Below are 21,586 nucleotides of genomic sequence, written 5' to 3' on the forward strand. Positions count from 1 at the left end.
TTTATTTGTAGAGAACACGATCATCAATGTAGAAAATCTTAAATAATCTACAAAAAATCTAGTAGAAGAATATATGAGTGTGGCATGTTTCCAGCATACAAGATCAGTGTACACATATCGGTTATATTTTATGTACTATCAAAGAACAGTTGCAATATTAAGCATTGCATTTATATTAGCATCAAAAATACTATAAATACATGTACACATGCTCCGATGTGTACACTTAAAACCTCAGAACAATGCTGAGAGAAAGTAATGAAGACCTACATAAATGGAGAGAGGTACCATGCCCACGGATCAGAAAAATCAATAGCTTAGTGAAGACGTCAGTTGTACCCAAATTGCTATATAGATGTGATGCAACACCTCAGCAGGATTTTGTTTCTTTGGAAATTGACAAGCTGATTCTAAAAGTCATATGAAATGAAAAGAATGTTAATTAATCAAAACAATTTTGAAAAAGAACAACATTACAGAATTTACACCCCCTGATTTGAAGATTCACTATAAAACTACAGAAATGAACACAGTGTGATACTGGCCAAAGAACAGCCACAGTGATCAATGGAACAGAATAGATAGTCCAAAACTAAGCCCACGTGATGTAAGTATTGGACAAAAATGCCAGAATAATTCAATGGAAAACGAAGAATCTTGTATAAAAATCAGATACCCATATGAAAAATAAGGAACATTAACCCTTACCTCAGACACATACAAAAATTAACTGAAGGAAACCAGCGGTCTAAATGTAAGAGATAACACCATAAACCACGTAAAAAATACAGGACAAAAATCTTTATGGTTTTGGATTGGGAAAATATTTTTAAGCAGCACACAAAAAGCATGAACCATAAAATTAAATTGTGGTAGACTGAACTTCATCAAAACTCAAAACTTTTGCTTTTCAAAGGCCATAGTAAAAGAATAAAAGTCACAGACTTTATTCTGATAGCGGTGTTCCATTCCTAATACATAAAGAACACTTACAACCTAATATTAAAAAGAAATTCAATTCAGTAGTCATTGGGAAATGCAAATGAAAATCACAAGGAGTCTGCACTACACACCCACTAATGACCAAACTTAAGAAGGATGGCAATCCTGAGTGCTGGTAGGACCGGGTGCAAGGGAGCCCTGGGCAGATCCCAAGTCCCTGGAGGGTGATTCAGACAGCACAGTGGCCAGAGCCAGGCTCTGGGCCCGGGACCCAGCGGGCCACAGGAGGAAGCCCAGTGGGTTCCTCAGGACATCATGGGCAGCTCCGTGAGGCTTGGAGGGTCAGCTCCCTTACTCAACCTGCTGACTGATTACTGCTGTCACAGTAATTACTCATCACAGGCCACTCCGTAGTTTCCAGCATCAGAAGCATATGTAAGACGTGAGGGCCCCAACCTCAGTGGACCTCGGGTATCTGCCTTCCCCACCACTCACTTGCTTAAGGTTCCCAAAAATTACCTAGAGATGTGTTAAGAGCAGTGAGCGTTTGGTGTGTATACTCGGAAAATGTCTTCTTCGCTCCCCAGCCCTCTAAAGGCCCTGCTGTACATTCACAGGGGTCTCCAGGACGGGGGCTGCGGAGGAAGGGGCTCGGGGTTCCTCCCACTCAGGCGACTCCTCTCCCTGAGTGTGGACCACGGAGCCTGGGCTGTGCTGGCAAGCGCAGAAGGATGGCAGACAGGTGCCAGACAAAGGGATTCAGAGGTAAAAACAGACACAAATGCGGGGAGAGAGGGATCATGTAATTCACAGTCCAGTGGGGAGGAGAGATCAGAGAAGGAAAGTCATCACTCAATGTGGCAAGCGCTGGAAGAGTAGTCCCGAGGCAAAGAAGGAGGACAGAGGCAGGAGGGATTCACTCACAAGAAGGGCCTCAGGGGATGGGGTGAAGGCCTGGCAGCAGTCCTAGAGGGAGACGCCCCGTGCTGTCAGGGGGCTGGGGGAGCGGCACAGGGGAGAGAAAGCGGTGAGAGACCAGAGGAGGGTCACCTGCCCGAAAGGTTGGCTCAAGTCCCCACAGAGCTTCCCATTACTCGCCCTACAACATAAAACTGGTACAAATGAATAAAAATTATGTAGATAACTAACCTTTATATTCTCCTTTCATTAAAGTAATTTCATAATAGACTAGTAATATACTTGGAAATCAATTCTGTGATGTCATTTCCCACAGCTTCCAAACGCCTCCATCATAAAAGGTCCACACTGAGGGAAACACTTTCATCAATTCGACGTCCAAGCTCTTTATTATGGCAAAATTCTAATTAATTGTGAGTCTAAGAGAAAGCTGTTTGCACACAAAATTAAAGGAAGCAGTTATAACTTTCATAGTCACTTTAACGTACTTTTGTATTCACGAAAGCACCCATCTCAAAGCTGCTTGAACTTTGGAAAGCTCTATGATCACTTCATGCACAGCACAAATTCAGCCCAGTTTTTGATTATTCTATTACTGATTGATTTGATATGAGGTAACTGTTCAGGCCTAATTGCCTCTCTTGGAAAAAGCCCTTGGGACGCAATGCTGCATCTCCTCCACACAAGCAACAAAATCTATGGACAGAAATTACAACCGGCTCTGAGATGCACTCAGCAGACTCTATCAGGCCCACAGCTCGCTCTAAGGTCTACAAATATTAAGTTCAGAATGTCACAAGGATGTAGAGAACGCTCTGAGGTTTGCCAGTATGTGGACAAAAGAAGCCCCTAGTAAATACCCGCTTTCCCTGAGAAAGGTTTGCAAGACCATATGGTGAGGCCAGTTCCACAATGCTCTCAGAGACATGGGAGAGACGCTATGGTGAATTTGTAAAGTTTTGGCTAAAAGAATAACATAGAAGAAAGACCGGGGGGAAGGGGAGCTGGGAGTAGGATGCGTCACCAAGGTTTCTCGGCAGGTGCGGGATCTCTGCTGCTAGAACAGATCTGACTTCTAATCAGCCTTCTGTGGCACTGCCCTTCCATTAGCTTTTCCACTTTAAGGGAACACACATGGCGGGGCCCAGGCCTGAAGCTTATGAAGGAAGAATGGATTTGCTCCCCAAAGGTGCTCGAGAAGCTTCCAGTGCATGAGGTCTGCCCAGACGCCTGAACTCGCCCAGAGAGGAGGTTGCTCCCCAGACACGCCAGCAGGGAGTCTGTTCAGCACACCTGGTAGGGACGGGAGCGGCCTGTGGCTCCCCTTATTAGCCCCGGACAGCCATGCTTTGGGCTGCTTGCCTTTCTAACGAGCACCCCAACAATCTCTAAGGACTAAATATTTGCCACGGCTCTGGCATCTGACAGATCACTAAGGTCTCGCAGCGCGTGTATCAGAATACATCCATCCCCATTTGTCCCCTACAGTCCTATTAGAAACGCCGCACCTGCCGGACAAGGGCATGAACAGGAATACCGCTTAACCGTTAACTGTTGCAATCTCACATTCACTATCACTTCATATTAGTTAACAGTTCTCAGGGAATTTGCTTCAGGATCATACAGTGCCTGCCTGCCTTCCCCAAGCATCCTCGACCCTGGATTCAAGCAGCACCCCAGTCCTCCATTCAACAAACAAATGAAACAAGGAAAGAGAATCAGAGACCTCATGTGGGGTTGTTACATACGGTTGGCAGAATTTTTCTGCTTTCAGTTTAACAATGACAGTACACACGCTATAGAATAATTTGTATTCAAAAGCATTTTGCCTTCTGAAGCGAAACAAGTGACATGTGGGAGAATATTGTAGGTTTTTTGCTCCTGGCTGAGCTGACCCATGTTATCGCTGTCTTAATTCAAAGAGGGTGTTTCATCTGTGTTAAGAGCAGAAAGTCCTTTCATAGTAAAGACGTAAGGGCTAGCCTTTGCAGTCAAAGAACCTGTCTTTCAAATAAGTAGAAGATCCATTTTACTGGGATATTTTCCAGAAAAGCAAGGTCAGGCTGTATCCCAGAGCTAGTGTCAGCTGTCAGCTCGTCTTTATTTGGGAGGTTGCCTCTTTAACAAGCTGAAAAGTTGCCAGGGACTCTCCCCAGACTCCACGGACAGCCTCCAGCCCCACCTCAAGAATGAATGGGGGGGCGGGGAACTACTCCAAGCGCCTCTTGCTCTCTGTAGCATCACCAAAAACTTGAAGATATCCTGTGGCAGACTCCCTCCTGGCAAAAGGACTGGCAACCTGAGAGCGAGCCCCTCACCCTCCCGCACCCGCAAAGCCGTCGTCTGGACCACACGTGCTCATTCCTGCAACCCCCGGGCTCCCAGACCTCGCTGAGGATCTGAAGCCTCCCTGGTGTCGCGCTCACCACCCAAGACATCCCCACAGAATTCAGCCCTGAGGACTCACGGTGCATCTCATGAAAGGGGTTGTGAACTCGAGCCAGCCACACCTGGGGGGGGTCACCCGCCGACGTCACAGTCGGAACGCGGTCTCAGCGCGCCTGGCCGGCCCTCCCAGAGAGACAGTGCCGGCCGGCCCGGGAGCCAATCAGCTGCCGCCCAGGCGTTGCCATGGCCACGTCGTCCGGTTAGGACCACGCCCACCCCAGCTCGGAGCCAATCGGCGGCCGCCAAGCCGTTGCCATGGCCACGTCGCGAGTTAGGACCGCGCACGCGCACAGGGGAGACTCGCCGGCAGCCCCCGGCCCAGGCCTCGCGAGGGTCCCGGCAGCCGCCCCACTGGACACGGGCCGCGGCCCGGTTCCCTGAGCGGCCGGCATGAACCGCAAGAAGCTGCAGAAGCTGACGGACTCCTTAACTAAAAATTGCAAGCACTGTAAGTAAGAATCAGGTGCCGGGTGTGCAGAGGCTCCTGGGCCAGGTCCTGTCCTGCCCGGTGCTGCTGTCCCGCCTGCAGAGCCCGAGCGCAGTCGGAGCCCTCTCCACGCCCGACCCTAAAGAGGAGTCTGGAAGGGAACACCAACATCAGCTCCTTGGGGCGGGCACCCCCGGCGCCCATGATATTAAGGCACATTTCCAGGTATCCAGGTATCTAGTGCTGTACCCGCACACACGCACACACTTGCTTCTCAAACCTTCTCTTAACTTACCCTTACGTTATAGAAACGTGATTTATATACCCTGGAGACACATGTGGATTTAGCTTCAGACACAGGTGGAAAACAAGCACTAAAAACCACCGAACTCAAGAAAAGTAGCCCAACCAACAGCTCTTCTTAGAGCAAATCAACTGGCAAGGTCCAAGTTTTGGGAATTACCAAGAGACCTATAAGAGAAAATGGTTATCAGTGGTTGAACATCCTTAGGACAGACACGGTGAAGTGACCCAGAAACCTGTATCTCAGAGCAAGGAAATGTGCCTGGAATCCAAGGAGCTCAACAAAGCTAAACACACAGTAAAGGATCTGTTCCCAACTCTAGACCCAACTTTCCAGCAAAGTGAAGGATTAGACTTGGCAGGTGGCAAGATGGACACCTATTGAAGACATCTGCTCCCATCTCACACATAGTCTGAAAAGTGGTCCTAGAATTTCACAGGTAACTTTAGAATTATATTCAGACTGAAAAACAGGACTGTGCTTGGGCAAGGAAGCTATGGATATGGCTTAGATGAGGGAGATATCTGACGAGCAATCTTAGAAGTTGAGTGCTTATTGCAAAACTACTGCCCCTTTGAAAAAAATAGAAGCCATAACCCCAAGACTACTCCCACTGTGCAAAAAAAGAACAAACATGTTTTGATGTAGTCCTAGAGATTATGGGATCTAGTGCCTTCTAATCATACTTAGTATCTTATGATGAGTGGTAGGAAATCCTGTCAGGATGGTGCTGGAAATAAAAGTTAGGCTGTGAATGAGCATCTTAAACGTCTAAAAAAAGTCATCCTATAATTTAAGATATTATCATGGTTATTACAATCTGATGAGAGTTTTGTTGTGTTGTTTTTCTTAAAATACTTTCATTTCTGGGAAGAGGCCAGATCTTAAACATCTAGTAAACATTTTAAATAAACAGTGCAATAACTGCTATACACAACGAACACTGAATTTGATTTAGTTCCTGTTCAAGTGAGTTTGCAATGTATTGCAGATATTCTGTGAACATATTAAAAGATGTGAGGGCTTCCCTGGTGGCTCAGTGGTTAAGAATCTGCCTGCCAATGCAGGCGACACTGGTTCAAGCCCTGGTCCGGGAAGATCCCACATGCTGCGGAGCAACTAAGCCCGTGCGCCACAACTACTGAGCCTGCGCTCTAGAGCCTGCGAGCCACAACTACTGAGCCCTCGCGCCGTGACTACTGAAGCCCGCGCACCTAGAGCCCGTGCTCCGCAACAAGAGAATCCACTGAAATGAGAAGCCCGTGCACTGCAACGAAGAGTAGCCCCTGCTCGCCGCAACTAGAGAAAGCCTGTGCGCAGCAACGAAGACCCAACGCAGCCAAAAATAAAATAAATAAAATAAATTTATAAAAGGGAAAGATAAGTGAAAACACGGCAAGAAAACCAGTCAACTCTTTTGATTTTTGTCCTACATAAAAATTTTAAAGTGAACCTTAAGAACCTTGATGATTACCAGTTAAATTCTATAGAAATAGTGACTAATCATGGGCATTATAATAATTTTGAGTTTCTTTAAACAGAGGACCTTTCTTCTAAAGTCATATTTCCTTTTAGTTGCCAGGTGATAATCCCACCAAGATGAAATGGGTAGATTTTGTAGAATCAAAGAAGAAAGTATCTTAAATGTGTGTCTAGTTAACCCACCATTCTGCAGATCTGATCTGCACAGCAGACTTACACCAATCCAAAAAGATGAAAATCCATCCTCGAATTTCCTTAATTTCATTTACTATTCTTTTTTTCCCAATATTTATTTATTTATTTGGCTGCGCTTGGTCTTAGTTGCGGCACGTGGATCTTTTAGTTGCGGCATGATATAAGAAACATTTCAGCAAGAGAATTTTTCCTATGGAAAAATTACCCATCTTGGATCTTTTGGGGAATAAATTAAGCTAATACTCTTTCATTTTTATTTCAGCTGAGATGGGAAAATGGCTAATCAACATCCCCTCAGCTAGCATTTCATATATGTGATCAGACTGCATCATTCTTCATGCAAAGTTTTCTTCCCCAACCATTAACATCACTTTTTATTTTTAGAGTTTTTTATTGTGGTTAAATAGACATAACATAAAATTTACCATTTTAATTATTTTGAGTGCACCGCTCAGTGGCACTAAGTACATTCACGTTGTGCGGCTGTCACCACCATCCATCTCCAGAACTTTCTCATCTTTCCAGCTGAAACTCTGTCCCCATTAAACTGTTGCTCCCCACTTCCCCCTCCCGCGGCCCCTGGCACCCACCGTCTACTTTTTGTCTCTATGAATTTCACCACTCTGGGTACATCATATAAGTGAAATCAAATAATATTTGTCCTTTTTCGTCTGGCTTGTTTCACTCAGCATGATGTAGTCAGGAGTCAGGCAGGTTGTAGCATGAGTCACGATTTCCTCCCTTTTTAATGCTGAATCATGGTCCATTGTATGGATGGACCACATCTTATTCATCCACTCATCCACCCATGGACACCTGGATTGCTCCCACCTTCTGGCTGTTGTGACGACTGCTGCTATGAATAATGGTGTACAAGTATCAGAGTCCCTGCTTTCAATCCTTTGGGGCAAATACCCAGAAGTGGAATCACTGGATTATGTAGTATTTCTATGTGTGATTTTTTTTTTTTGAAGAAGTGACATACCATTCATACCGTTTTCTGTGGCAAGTAAAGGCTCTTTTTAAAATTATAACCATTACATTATTTTCTACTATTTATCACTTTATTTACTAAATCATTTGTTTTCCAATGTTTTCAATGTTCGTCTTAAATTGTGGCACCCCAAACTGGAAATCGCTCTCAAGCCTATCCTGGCCTGCAAGATGAGGTGGGATTTATCCATTTCTTTGGGCTGTTTTCCTTTACATGCACACAGCTTCCGTCCTTGTTTTTAAAAATACTCAACCTTAATTTTGTCTTGTTTTGAAATAAGATTTTCCCCATCTTCCACCTTTACCTCATATTGAAACTCACCTTTATGTTCTAATGCCAGACACTAATCCTTCCACCTACACACCTCGGACAGCGATGGGGACACAATTAGCTCAGTGTTAACAGCACCACCCTCTATGCAGTTGTGTGTATGCAAGCATGCATGTGTGTGCACACCCTTTAGACAAAAAAGTCCTTCCTCCAAAGTGCTGCTGCATGGCTGCCTGTTAATTTCCATCCCTCACAGCGAGAACCTTCCTGGGTGCTAGAATATGCTTAACTCCTTCCTTATTGGAAAATAGGCGACTCTGATTTCCAAAACCTGGCTCACGGCTTCACGAAGGCTAATGTGAGATGAAAGTTGTTGCCTGGTTTGGGGGAGGCTGGTATCTATTTCCAGGGAAAAGTTAAACTGTAAATCTCACGAATGCCTATAATCAAAATGCTGGGGGAAAGTTACCATTTTTAACATCACCATGGTTACTTAGAATCAGACCCCACAATCCGCATTCAGGTGACCTGGCTAATATTATCGTCCTTTTGCTAACTGTGACTCTGCACTTACATCTGTTTGGAGGGACGGCTGCTGCCCTTACTTCAGTGGGAACTTCTGGGTAGTGACCATCCTCTGGCAACTTGAGGGTCATGAATCTCAAAAGAGGATCGTCTCCTGTTGACAGCTGCCCATTCATGATTCCAGTGTTGCTTGTCTACAAAACTCATTTGTGCAAAGTTTAAGTTGGACATTAAAGATTAAAAGGCGTTTTTGTTACATCTCAATTTCATTCTTTCACAGTTAATAAATTTGAAGTGAAATGCCTTATCAATCTTTTCTGTAACTTGGTGGGTGATGTGACAGAGCGGCAGGGTTTGGCCGTCGGGCTGGATCGGAACACCTTTCGGAACATCCTGCACGTGACATTTGGGATGACAGACGACATGATCATGGACAGAGGTGAGCGGACGTCAGTGTCTAGACGGGCCAAATCCAGCCATAACTGGGAAAAACAGTTTGGAGTCTGGACAAACTCTGGGCGTGAAGCTTCACGTTCTGTGTTCCCAAATCCATTTGAACATAAAAGTTTAATTTTTATATTCATAGGGAAGCATGGTAGGGAAGAAGGTAGCGACCACTCTTTCTTTGGATTTAGGAAGAGGACAAAGTCAACTTGAATAACTAGGTTTCCTTTCTTTACATCAGAAAACCCAAGCTATTTATATTTCTACTTAGTAAATAGAACAATAAATAATCGTTTTAAAAGGACATTTAAATGTCCTTACATCATCAAGAGTATTCCAATAAAAGTTAATATAAAATCTTATCTATCATGTAATAGCAGTACTTTTCTTGGGTAACAAAATATAAAATTATATGTTTTATGTTAATATATCAACAAATTTAATGTACCTATATGTGTATATGTTCACTGTTGATTCATGTATTTAGCTATTCAGAATTGTTCCCACAAAGTATGAAGGGAAATGTGAATGCTTAAGTAAAAGAGTTTTCCGATGTTACGACATCTTAGTTTCCTCGTTTATCAAATGAGAACATGGGACCATATGGGCGTGAGGTTTCGCCTAAATTTCAGGAGTGCATAGCCCCGTGCGGGTCCATCACCGAGAATAGAAACGCAGCACAAGTGTCATATTTTTTATGTCTCTCTTTTTTTTTTAGTATTCCGAGCATTTGACAAAGACAATGATGGTTGCATAACTGTATCAGAGTGGGTTTATGGATTATCAGTGTTTCTTCGAGGAACTCTGGAAGAGAAAATGAAATGTAAGACTTCATGTTATCCTATTGGTTTGCACTTTATGATAAGTACCTCGAAAGAGTGAAAATCATCAATGTCTTCCAGCCCAGCCAGTGGGGTGGGTTTGTGTGTTGTTAGCTTGGTGTGAATTCCCATCAGCCTCTTTTATGGAGCAAATTCACATCAATAATAAGGGTTGAAAAAAATTAATAAAAAGGCAAATCAAGAAGTTCTGAGGCGGAATCCATGCCAAGCAGACCGCACAGGCGGGTGGTGCACGTGCGGACCACGTATGCATGCGTTTACGTATGAAGGTGGTAAGTGCTTTACATATTTTGTTACTCAAATTGTCATCATACAACATTGATTCAAGTTTCTGATTCTTAGTTAATTCCTAATTCATCCCAATGAACTCTGTTTAAGAGGCGCATTTCAATCCGTTTTCCAAGGTTTTCACGACGAGAATGTTAAGTCGTTGCTCCTTGGCCTGCTCTTTGAAGCTAAGTGCAGGAAACTTTCTAAGGATTGTTGAGTATATTCAGTAAGCGGACATCAGGCATTTGTTAGGGGAATTGATTGCACGGAGGCCCGAGGCTTGATGTAAACACCACTGGAGCCCTGGGCCTTGAACACCATCAGAGCAAAGGCTGCCTTCCTGGCCGCAGCACATTCGTACCGGTTCTTTCTTGAAGATTGCTTTGACGTGTTTGACTTGAACGGTGACGGCTTCATCTCGAAGGAGGAGATGTTCCACATGCTGAAGGATAGCCTCCTGAAGCAGCCGTCCGAGGAGGACCCCGACGAAGGGATCAAAGACCTGGTGGAAATAACCCTGAAGAAAATGGTACGATGGGTAATTTAGAGTTTTCTCGTGAAATCCACAGATGTGGGGTAGAAATAAGAACTCAAATTAGAGTAAGTCTCAGTTTCCTGCCTGGTGAAAGACAGCACTCGGACTGTGCTCTTTTATCATAATATGACAGCTCCTTTCAATTTCAGTACTTAGCCTCATACTTTTCTGACGTCTTCTTTGTGAACGCTGGGCCATGAGAAGACAGTGTGTGTTTGTGATGTGTTTTCCATGTTAACTGCGGTGTGGCCGGTCGCCCCCAGGACCACGACCACGACGGGAAGCTGTCCTTCGCAGACTATGAACAGGCTGTGAGGGAGGAGACTCTTCTGCTGGAAGCGTTTGGACCGTGTCTTCCTGACCCAAAGGTAACGGCACTACGTTCACAGAACAGTGACCAAAATGTCATGTAGGGGGCTTCCCTGGTGGCACAGTGGTTGAGAGTCCGCCTGCCGATGCAGGGGACGCGGGTTCGTGCCCTGGTCTGGGAAGATCCCACATGCCGCGGAGCGGCTGAGCCTGTGAGCCATGGCCGCTGAGCCTGCGCGTCCAGAGCCTGTGCTCCGCAACGGGAGAGGCCACAGCAGGGAGAGGACCCCGTACCGCAAAAAAAAAAAAAAAAAAAGAAGGAGCATGGAAACAGGCTGCAGGGAGATGGGGGTATGGCTGGAGGGACAAGGAAGTGTCCCCGGGTCTTTGCGGACACAGCGGTCAGCCGGGAAGAAGGCCCCAAGCAGAGAGAATGACACACATGAGCGAGGGAAGCGGGGGACACAGAGGAACCTGTATTAGGTTCATGAGACTGTTGATGAAGCCGGAAGACACAGAGGGCGAAGTCCATGGAGCTCGGAGCTGGATTTTGTCTTGAAGATCACGAGGATTTGTTGGAAGATTTTAGGCAGGTGGAGGGATGTGATATATAAATATTACCCTAACCCACCCACCCCAGTCTCTAGTCTGTATCTCCAGCTGCCTTCTCAACATACGGAGTAGATGATCTCAATAAACTCTTGATTTTTCCCCCAAACTTGCCCCTCCCCCAGTCTTCCCTAACTCAATAAATGACACCCCCCCCCCCCACTCAGGTGTTCAGTCAAAACCCTAGGAGTCATCCTTAACCTCTCTCGTAACACTTTTCGCTACTCTTTCAAAATAAACCCTTGAATATAACCTCTTCTCCCACGTCTGTTGGCCACCAGCCCCCATCCAGTCGCTGTCATCAGTCACCCAGCCCAGGTCACGCTTCCGCTGCTGTCCCCCTACTGACTGCCCTCCACAATATCCAGGATATGCAAAAACACAAAGGCTCTCAGGCCCCTCTGTGCTCGAGCCCCTCCCCGGCGGGCCCTGAAGTCTGCACGAGGCCCCTTTCTCTCTTTCCAGCCACGTCTCCTGCTGTGTCCTGTCCTCTCTTCCCCTGGAGGCCCCCCGGCCACCTGCCCTGCCTCCCTGGTGCCCTTGTGCTCGCCGTGACCTCTGTCCAGAACGTTCCCCCCAGACCTCGCCTCGTTCAGTCTCTGCTCAGATGCTGTTGATCATCTTAACTTCTCCTCCCCTCCATCCCCGACCCTGCTTCTTTCTCTTCACAGTTCTTATCGTCACACAGAATATATTTACTCACTTATTGTCTGTCTCGACATGTAGATGTAAGGTCCCTAAAGCAGGAACTTGGGAGGTTTTCACCATATTTCCTGACATGTAGTGTGTAGCACATGGTGGGCCCCTAGTAAATGTTGAGTGGATGGATGGATGGATGGATGGACGGGTGGATGGATGGACGGGTGGGTGGATGGGTGGACGGGTGGACGGGTGGACGGGTGGACGGGTGGATGGATGGACGGGTGGGTGGATGGGTGGACGGGTGGATGGGTGGACGGGTGGATGGGTGGACGGGTGGACGGGTGGACGGATGGACGGGTGGATGGATGGACGGGTGGGTGGATGGGTGGACGGGTGGATGGGTGGACGGGTGGACGGGTGGATGGATGGACGGGTGGATGGATGGACGGGTGGGTGGATGGGTGGACGGGTGGACAGGTGGATGGATGGACGGGTGGATGGATGGACGGGTGGGTGGATGGACGGGTGGGTGGATGGGTGGATGGATGGACGGGTGGATGGATGGACGGGTGGGTGGATGGGTGGACGGGTGGATAGTTGGATGGACGGGTGGGTGGATGGATGGGTGGAGAGATCTCAGAAGTGCCTGATGGAGAGTCCTGGATCTATGTCCTTCCATCTCCTCAGAAACTCCATCATTTACCTTCATCTTTACCCTACATCTTCAACCTCCTTCCTCACTACTAAAACCTTCCCATCAGAATTTAAACAGACCTAAACCTGTCACATGTGACAAACAAAAGGGAAGGAAGGGAGGGAGGGAGGGAAGAAAAGGAGAGAACTTCCCCTAATTCCACACCTGCTTCTATTTCCTGTCCAAGGCTTGTTTTGTCACAGCCAAGCGTCTTGGAAGAATTGTCCATATTTATGACCTACACAACCATCGCTTCTTCCCGTCCCCTCTTGCAACTGCTCTTGCCAAGGTCACCCCCGCCTTGTTGAGAAAGCCCAGGCGGTAGGCCCTTGGGTTCTTGTCTCGCTCGACCTCCCGCACCCCCTGCTCTCCATCCAGAGCCTCCGGAGCCAGGAGGCATCTCCCTTTCGTGCTGAGCCCCCTGGACCCCCGATGCGCTCACACTCCTGCAGCCCCCACTGCAGTGAGCTGAGCTCCCGGCTCCTGGCCGAGAGCCTAAGCTCATGGCAGGGGCTCCTGGGAGCCAGGCCATGTGGTCTCGCCCACCCTGTGGGCCCAGAACCAGCGCTGGGCTGGAGCAGAGTCCGCGCCTGCGGGTGAACACACAGCCCCTCCCAGGTCCCCGACCCCACTCCTCCTCGGTCACTGCCTGTCTCTTCGGATGTTAGGAGGCCTAAGGAACATTTTTTGTTTATTTTTTTGAAAGTCTGTACTAATTTGAACACTTTCATTTTGCAGAGCCAGAAAGAATTTGAAGCCCAAGTATTCAAAGATCCAAACGAGTTCAACGAGGTGTGAATTCCTAAATGTCTTGTTGTCTCAAGTGAGTAGAAAAGGAGTCTCATCCGTGTTGTGTATTTTTCCTGCTTAGCTCGGAAGGTGATTGTGAATTGCGTGTTTGGTGAGAGGGGTCAGGGCTGACTAACGTATATCATTCAACTTTGGCGTAAGATGCCACTAAGATAGATGAAGACAAGGGGTTCCTTATTAGCCGTGGTTGGGTTTGGCCAGACGAGTGAACACTGCAGAGACAAGGTATCACCTAGACTGTCTGTTGACACACAACTGTCATAAAATGTTTGTATGAATGAAATGAATAGAGAGACTATATCATCATGAGTTATTTTCCTCACGTCAGAAAGATGCTGGGCACGCGTTTAAAAATCACTGAAACTCTGTGTCTTCCTCCCACCCTCCCTATCCCACGGAGATATATGTATACGTACAGCTGATTCACTCTGTTATAAAGGAGAAGCTAACACACCATTGTAAAGCAATTATACTCCAATAAAGATGTGAAAACAAAATCACTGAAACTACTGAGTTTCCTTTGGAGCAGTAAATAATCAAGATGGCGCCCAGAGCACAATGGTTCTGGCATTTAGCGTTGAAACGTCTTTCTGCTGGGCCCTGAGGGAGACTCAGAGACACGGAGCCTGTTTGCATACGATCTGTGTTACTGTTTTGAGGCGTCTGAGGGCACAGCCCGCTGCCCAGAGCGGCCCTGGGTAAACACCAGGGATGCACAGTACCACGAGGCACCAGGAGGCAAACCCACCTGTGGGTGGGCAGAGGCAAGAAGTGCTCTTCCCTGGATCTGAGGGGTGAGGCCCAGGTGCGGCTCTCAGCTTCCCTCTGGAGTCAGCCGGAGGCCGCCCTTGCCGGCGGATGCGGAGCTCGCTCTCTGTCTGGCTCCGCTGTGTCTCCACCTGGACCCCATTCTTGGTCCCCATCCCCCGCCCTGCCCCTCAGTGCATTCCCCCCACACCTGGGACTCCCCTTGTGCAGCCCCTCGTCTGGGGTCACATCCCAGTGCACCCACTGGCCAGGAAGCCCTGAAGACAGCTCTGCCTTCCCCCTGCCCCCCACTCTCCAGCAGGTGCCCCTGGGCATCAGGTAGCAGCTTGAGAAAGAAGGGCTTATGAGGCTCTTTCCCTGCCGTTCGCATTTGGATATTCCCACATTTTTGCTGTTACAAATACTTCCCGAAATGAACTGTCCTTGTAGATAAATCTCTTCACATGCATCGTCGCTTACTTACTTGGGGTAACTTTGTAGAAGTAGGAATGCTGGCTTTCAGGCCTGCATCATTTTGAGATTTCCAGCACATGTGACCTCACACCCTCCGGGAAGGCCGGCTGGGCCAACGCGTGAGGACAGATCCCGTCCCTGTGCAGCACCGTCTTTTAACTTCTTTGCCAACGCGTGGGCCCTAACTGACCGTGATTTGAACTCATGATGCAAAGAACTAAGGCTTTGTGCCTGTCCCTAAACATCGTGTTGTAGGTTGGGTACAAATTGACTTCCACGTGGATAACCCTGTTTTATTACTTGACTTTATTTAAAACTAAAAAAACCTTGAAAACAATTCTCTGTAACTGTGGTGGAACTGAAGAGGATGCCAGCACCTGAGGGAGAAGCCACAGCCTCCCCGGGCAGCTCAGAGCACGCCCTGCCTCCTGAGCCTCTCTTCAGGATCTGCCCCAGTCGCCTCCCCCTGCACCTTGCTCGAGAGTCCCGGCCTCTCTTCATGCCGCCGCTGTGGTAACTCAGAGGATTTTAGCACCAAGGAGTCACTCGACTCCAGGGCAGCTCATCCGAGCACCCGCGTCCCTCTGAGGACCCCTGTGTCCTCGAGCTCCGCGCTGGGCCCCACTGCTGACCTCCGCCCAGGCTCAGCCCATCCTGCCCGCTCGGCACTGCGCCTGCCTCGGGCAGCGGGGTCGGGCTGCGGGAAGCGGTCATAACCTGGAGAGTTGAACGCAGCCTTCCTCTCACTGGCTCCTCTAAGCGGGGCTTCCCTCCCCTCCCACCAGCCCCCCACGCAGTGGGAGGCCCCTCTGGGGGGCTGCGTGGCCTCCACGCAGCACAGAGAGATTCTGTTTGGGAAACAATCCTTTTGTTTTTCAACTACAGGATTTGAAAGCTATCACTGAAAACTGGTAGTCCTGCATTCTTAACCTGCAAATATCTTTGGGAACAAGATTGCACTTGTGAGAAGTCAAGCCTGCGATTGCCTGCATCATAAAATCATCCAAAACATTCACGAGTCCCACCTCGGGCTAAGCCGGGAAGGGGGTGGTAACCCAGCCTAAGACTAAGTCAGCCCCTGGCCTCACCTGGTCCGCAGTGTCGATGAGGGCTCCGCGCCCTGCGACGCCCCTGCCATCCCCCCAGCACCAGGCATCCCTGCGACAGCCCCTCCCCCCGGCCCAGCACGAGTTATGTCACTGAATGAAAGGAGATCGTTCAAGGGAATCCCCACCGCATACGCTCGGAAACTGTGAAGACAGCCGTGTCTAGAGAAGGTTCCTCCAAGTGCATCTTTCCTGATGTGTTTTCTCACCGCCCCCAACCCTCCCAGTTGTCAAGGTTCACATGCAGCTGCCATAAAAGATACATAACGGAATAGACTTGTCCCCAGACTAGCGTTCGTTACGACACACTGACTGTGCAATCGCCTGGCAATGCCCAGAAAGGGCTGAAGTCGCATGTGTCCCCCACCTCAGGGGCCGCGCTCCATCCAGGTGGAGCACAGGACCTCCTGGAGCGTCGCCAGTCTCGGTCACCCCTGAAGGAGGAGCCGTCCCCCAACACACCTGAGAGCCAGCCAGGAGGTGCCCACTTCCCAGCAAGAGGAGGGGCGGCCGGGCTGGGGACGGGCTGGGGACTCCACATCGCATCCCCACAGGCATGCAGCGCTCAAGGTCCCTGCATCCTAAGCGTGGCTTCCTGTGCCCTGTACCGCCCACCGAATCCGCCAGGAAAACGCTCCTGTCTGTCTCCACTTCCTGCTGCTGGACTCGGCGCCCCTGCGGGAGAGGCTGTCCACCCAGAGGGCATTTGACAAAATTGGGTGGCGTCCAGGTCATCCTGCCCTGGACCTTGTGCACCCGTTTCCTGTCCCCACCCCCAAGTCTCGGTGTGGACGACGGCACAGTGGCTCAGAGCCCAGGGCGGCAAGCAGGGACGGAGCAGGCAGAGGGATGGGCACGTCCTCTCTCCAGTGGCAGCAGGGGCCGAGCCACCGCCTCCTAGTGGGAGCAGTCAGCCTGGAGCTCAGGCCCGTCCAGAGGCTAATGAAAACCATCTGGTCCTTAACAACCTTTAGAATACAATGGGGTCAGAAGAGGAATAACAGTCCCTGTGATCTCAGTGACACATCATACAAAACCCCAATGAGCACTTTTGCTTGAGGTGTCACGCTAAATGCTACGCGATCACCCCACGCTTCCCACCCAGTCCTGGGGGCAACCAAGGGCATGACCTCCCATCTCATCCGAGATCCACTGTCCCTCCAATGGAGGGAGTCAGGGTTTAGGGAAATCAAGAAACTTCCTCCACGCACCAAAGTGATACAGAGCCAGGCCACACTCAGCCCTTGCCTGGTTCTAAGGGTAAAGGCCTTCCCTCACGGTCGCGGATGGGGACGCCTACTCTCCTTGCTGCTCAGGGTGACCGAGGACAGCTCCCTGCAGAGGCTTCTTGCTTCCCTTCCTGGCGGCCGGGCCGCCACGTGGTTTATGTGCACAGAGGGGGCTGCTGGGCCTCTCCAGGGCTCTTCACGTCAGAAACACCTGGGAATGTTCTTTCTTTCGTTGAATTTCCAATTTGCATGTAAAGGTGCCCGTTTCCGGAACAAAGAGCAGTCAGGACACTAGGCTGGGCCCCGCCCAGTCATGAGGGCAGCCACGCACAAAGTGGGGTGGGAGGAGAGGTGAGGCCACTGCGGGCTGCTGGGGGGACGGCAGAAGTCCTCTGGGATGGGGAGGGCTGGACCCCTCACAGAGGCCAGGGCAGCATCAGAGAGGTTTCCATCTGGAGAAGCAGATGCCAAGGAGCCGAGGCCACGGGACCCAGCAGCAAACGCAGAAGTGGTGACATGGCTCTCGCCAAGTGCCGGGAAGCAGCCCAAGGACCCCAGCTATGGGGAAGGGCGGGTTTGCACCAGGCCCCGACTGCGGTCATGCTCTGACGGCCCGACACGGGCCACGTGGACTTGAACGTCTGACAGAAGTGCAGAGTGATTTGTGGACGGTGGGGGCCAGAGTGTGCACCGTGCATCGAGACTGAGAGGGGAAGCTGTGGTCCCATCAGGCCCATGTGATTGGGGCTGTCCTGGCAAAGCTGGGCCCACGGTCTCCCTACCCACAGGCTACAGATTACCCCACAAGTGCATCTCAGGTAAAGTGGGAAAAGCGCCTACCCTCTCTGCCTCCATTTCACCTCACAGGGTCTTTGAGAATGAATAAGGATCAGCCTACAGTGCCGTTTTGTAAACTGTAAAGTGTGATATGAATACGAGATTAATAAAGGTATGTGGTGGACATGAGGGCCAGTGTTCTCACCAGGGGCTCGTAGGTGATGAATAAATAAGAACACAGGCAGGGCTTCCCTGGTGGCACAGTGGTTAAGAATCCGCCTGCCAACGCAGGGGAGACGGGTTCTAGCCCTGGTCCGGGAAGATCCCACATGCCGCGGAGCAACTAAGCCCGTGTGCCACAACTACTGAGCCCGCGAGCCACAAGCACTGAGCCCGTGAGCCACAACTACTGAAGCCCGCACGCCTAGAGCCCGTGCTCTGCAACAAGAGAAGCCACTGCAATGAGAAGCCCGTGCACCACAACGAAGAGTAGCCCCTGCTCGCCACAAGGAGAGAAAGCCCGCGCACAGCAACAAAGACCCAACACAGCCAAAAATAAAAACAAATAAATAAATAAATTTATAAAAAAAAAAAAATAAAGGCAGCCTTGACTTGAGGAATCCAGCTCTGGGTCCTCCCTGTGGACAAATGTGGGGCAACGCTTAAGTGACGGAGCCAAAGGCAGATGAAGGATGTCTCTAGAAATACCTTCAATAATCTAACGTATTTAGAGAAATGAATCTCATGGAGCCAGGATAAAACTCCAAAGGAAGCATCACTAGGATTTTCATGAACATGACACTCTTGGAGTCTGTTTTAATGAAATTGCCCCCTTGTTAACACACACACACACACACACACACACACACACCACCCTCATCACAGACTCACAGAAACATACAGCACTTTATTCCCTTCAAGAGGAACATTCGAGTTCCTTGAATTTTCCTCTCACCCCAAGACGCCGCCAACCCCAAAGCAACAAGCACTGTCCGGCTAACGTCTCTTCCTGACAAACCACACTCAACGCTCAATGTGCTTGTGTGCTGGCTCTAAGGTGCTGAAATATTACAGAGGAATTAACAGGCTGTAGGGTTTGCATGAAAGCACAAGAGCCTAAAAGCCCACTGAGTAAACACGAGCTGCGTCCAAGTTATGTGAGCTCGAGCTGGCCAAGTTCATACCTGGGTCTGCTTCCCATGTTCCTAAATGGGACAGTGTAAATTTGACTAAGTGCAGAACCGGCTTCTTGCCTCCTTGGATTTCTAAATATGACTTGGTGCTGATTTTGACTCGTAAAATTCAGGAAAGAACACAGCAGCCCTAGAAACTAGGGTCAGTCATCAGCTGGGAAGTGGATGCACCTCCTTCTTGCCAAGGACTCTGAAAACCATCCTGCTGGATTTGAGCACGGTGCCCCAGGTCCGGTGTCTTCAGACCACAAGCCAGGTGAGAAGAGTCCCACTGTCCCACCTGCAGGGAGCACAGAGTCCAGGAAATCGGAGCCGCTGTTGTCTCGGAAAGAAGGAGGTGGGGAGGGGGCGATGGAGGGATAGGAGGGCCAGGAAGAAGGGGGCTGGGGGAGGGCATTCCCTGACTGGGAGCACCGTTTTCACCGCGTGAATTTGTTTTAAAGAAAACAGGGAAGATGGAGAGTTAAGGGGCGGCACGTCCCCCCCTCCGTGCCGGGTAGGAAATCCTGGCCGTGCAGAGTCTTGCCACCGCGGGTACAGCAGGATGCAGAGCAGGCCGGGGCCTGCAGCCCAGCGCCAGGTATGCGGCCCCGCGGCAGGCGCACCCACGGCAGGTGCAGCGCAGCCAGTGCCGCGGCCCCGGGACGGGAGCCCTGCAGGTGCGGTCGGGACACGTCCCGGGTCTGCAGGAAATCCACGCGGCTGCCGAACAGCCGAGCGCCCTCCGCCCGCTGGTCCCGGGGTGCAGCAGGGGTGACGCCCGCACCGGCTCTGGGACGGGGCGTGGGCGGAGGGTTCCCGGGGCTCCTCTCGGCAGAGGCCTCTCCGGACCCCCGGCGCTGCCCGCCCAGCCCTCGCACCGGCACCCTCCCGTCCACCCTCGGCCATCCCTGGGCACGCGGCTCCCCCAGCATCCCGGCCCCGTGCTCAGAAGCCCTAGAGCCTCCAGCTGCCACCCGAGTCCCCTTGGCGGGCCCAGGAGCCACCGTGCGTTCACACCCACCCGCCCTGGGGGGGGAGTCGTGGTTCTTTGTTGAAGGGCCGCTCAGCCCCGATCCCGACCTGTAATCAGAGGCCGTTTTGCAAATAAGCAACTGCCGAGTGCAGCAGGGGACAGGAGGCGGGAATGGAGGCGCGGGACGCCCTCAGGCCCCCCGCGCTTGGAAGCGGGGCTCCCCGCCTCCCGGGGTGAGGCTGCTAGACTCTAGGGGCAGGGTGCGGGCATGGCCAGGGCACCTTACACCGTCAAAAATCCCACGGGGCTCTGAGGCCGCGGAATTGCTCCAGGGCTGGGTCCAGGGCCCCGGCAGGACGGAGTGGCTGGGAAGGGAAGTGTGGGCGCAAAGAAGGCGCCCAACGGCAGCGAGTGACGACGAGGCGGCAGGAGCCGCAGTGCCTTCAAACCACCCGAGTGGCCCAGCTCAGGGCCCCAGAGCCCTGTGTCTGCCGTGTCGGGAGAGGCCCAGGAGAGGGGCAGGCCTGCTGGGCAGAGGGGGCCTGCAGGAGGGGGGGGGGCAGAGCCGGCCCCTCACAGGCCCTGCGCCCTGCGGCCCGCCGGCCGGGGAGGCCTCACGCTCTTCTTGGGTCTCTCTTCTGACGCCACGCCTCCCCTGAGCTCCCGGCGGTGGGCTGCACCTGGGCAGGTGGGCAGAGCGGCACCCACGGAGGGCGGGGGTGGTGGGCTGCATCCCCGTCGGGTGACTGTCTCCCGGCAGCCCCACCCGCCCCCTGTGATCTTGGTGCCCGCGGTCCACCCGGGGCGGCTGCTCCAGGCGAGCCCTGTCGGGACCTGCTGCTGCGGGGGAGGAATGCCAGGCGGTCACATCCCTCAGGTACAGATGGGGTGAGTAGTCACAGAAAATCAAAATCGGGACGATTCTGAGACCCCGGGATCCAGAGGTTGTGGTCTGAGGCTTTTCTCCCGGAGTACACGGAGCTGCAGGCGGTGCAGCCCTGTGCCTGGGCCTGGGCGGGGGGGATGCAGGTGAGCTGGAGGGGCACTGAGCCCCCGCCCTGCCAGCTCCGGGGCTCCCCTGCATCCCCAGGGTCAGCAGATGCGCTTCTGGTTGGGCACCGGGCAGGAGCCCCTCTGCGCACCCGGTCCCAGGGCCCCAGGTCCCTCCGGACCTCACTTCACCCCACACACCCAGTGGGGGCCACAGGGATGCCCGCCCGCAGGGCGTGGATACCCAGGGAGGGGGCAGATGGGGTACACCTGGAGAGCACCAGGCACAGGACAGACGCTCCATCCAGGTCGGCCCTGGACTCAGCCACACAGAACATTTCCCATGAAGGAAGGTTTGGTGCTTTGGCTGCGTGTCAGGGACTTGGACCCGCCGGGCTCTCGGGAGGGGCAGTGAGGCCGGGACTCCTCGGTCACCCTCAGCAGGCAGACCCACT

At 51.2% G+C, this 21,586-nt stretch overlaps 1 protein-coding gene and 1 long non-coding RNA gene across 2 annotated transcripts in view; one reads left to right on the forward strand and one right to left on the reverse strand.

Annotated features, from left to right (window-relative positions):
- LOC111165824 (uncharacterized) overlaps window positions 1–21,586 on the reverse strand; it is a 76,962-nt gene that overhangs the window by 48,420 nt on the left and 6,956 nt on the right. The window lies entirely within an intron of this gene.
- Window positions 4,601–14,207, forward strand: CLXN (calaxin). Its single transcript, XM_022556803.2, has 6 exons — window positions 4,601–4,756; window positions 8,786–8,944; window positions 9,668–9,772; window positions 10,439–10,590; window positions 10,860–10,964; window positions 13,589–14,207. The coding sequence occupies exons 1-6, from the start codon at window positions 4,699–4,701 to the stop codon at window positions 13,646–13,648; spliced, it is 639 nt and encodes a 212-aa protein (XP_022412511.2). The 5' UTR covers window positions 4,601–4,698; the 3' UTR covers window positions 13,649–14,207.

Source organism: Delphinapterus leucas, chromosome 17, assembly GCF_059928025.1.
Source record: "Delphinapterus leucas isolate spDelLeu-1000000601 "Yukka" chromosome 17, BTC_Dleu_Yukka2, whole genome shotgun sequence".
NCBI classification, from domain to species: domain Eukaryota; kingdom Metazoa; phylum Chordata; class Mammalia; order Artiodactyla; family Monodontidae; genus Delphinapterus; species Delphinapterus leucas.

Bases quoted from the DNA above. Each gene is read 5' to 3' on its own strand.
- CLXN (XM_022556803.2), top strand. From the start codon at position 4,699: ATGAACCGCAAGAAGCTGCAGAAGCTGACGGACTCCTTAACTAAAAAT. The intron at 4,757-8,785 runs GTAAGTAAGAAT...ATTCTTTCACAG, and splicing joins AACTAAAAATTGCAAGCACT to TTAATAAATTTGAAGTGAAA. The intron at 10,591-10,859 runs GTACGATGGGTA...GGTCGCCCCCAG, and splicing joins AAATAACCCTGAAGAAAATG to GACCACGACCACGACGGGAA.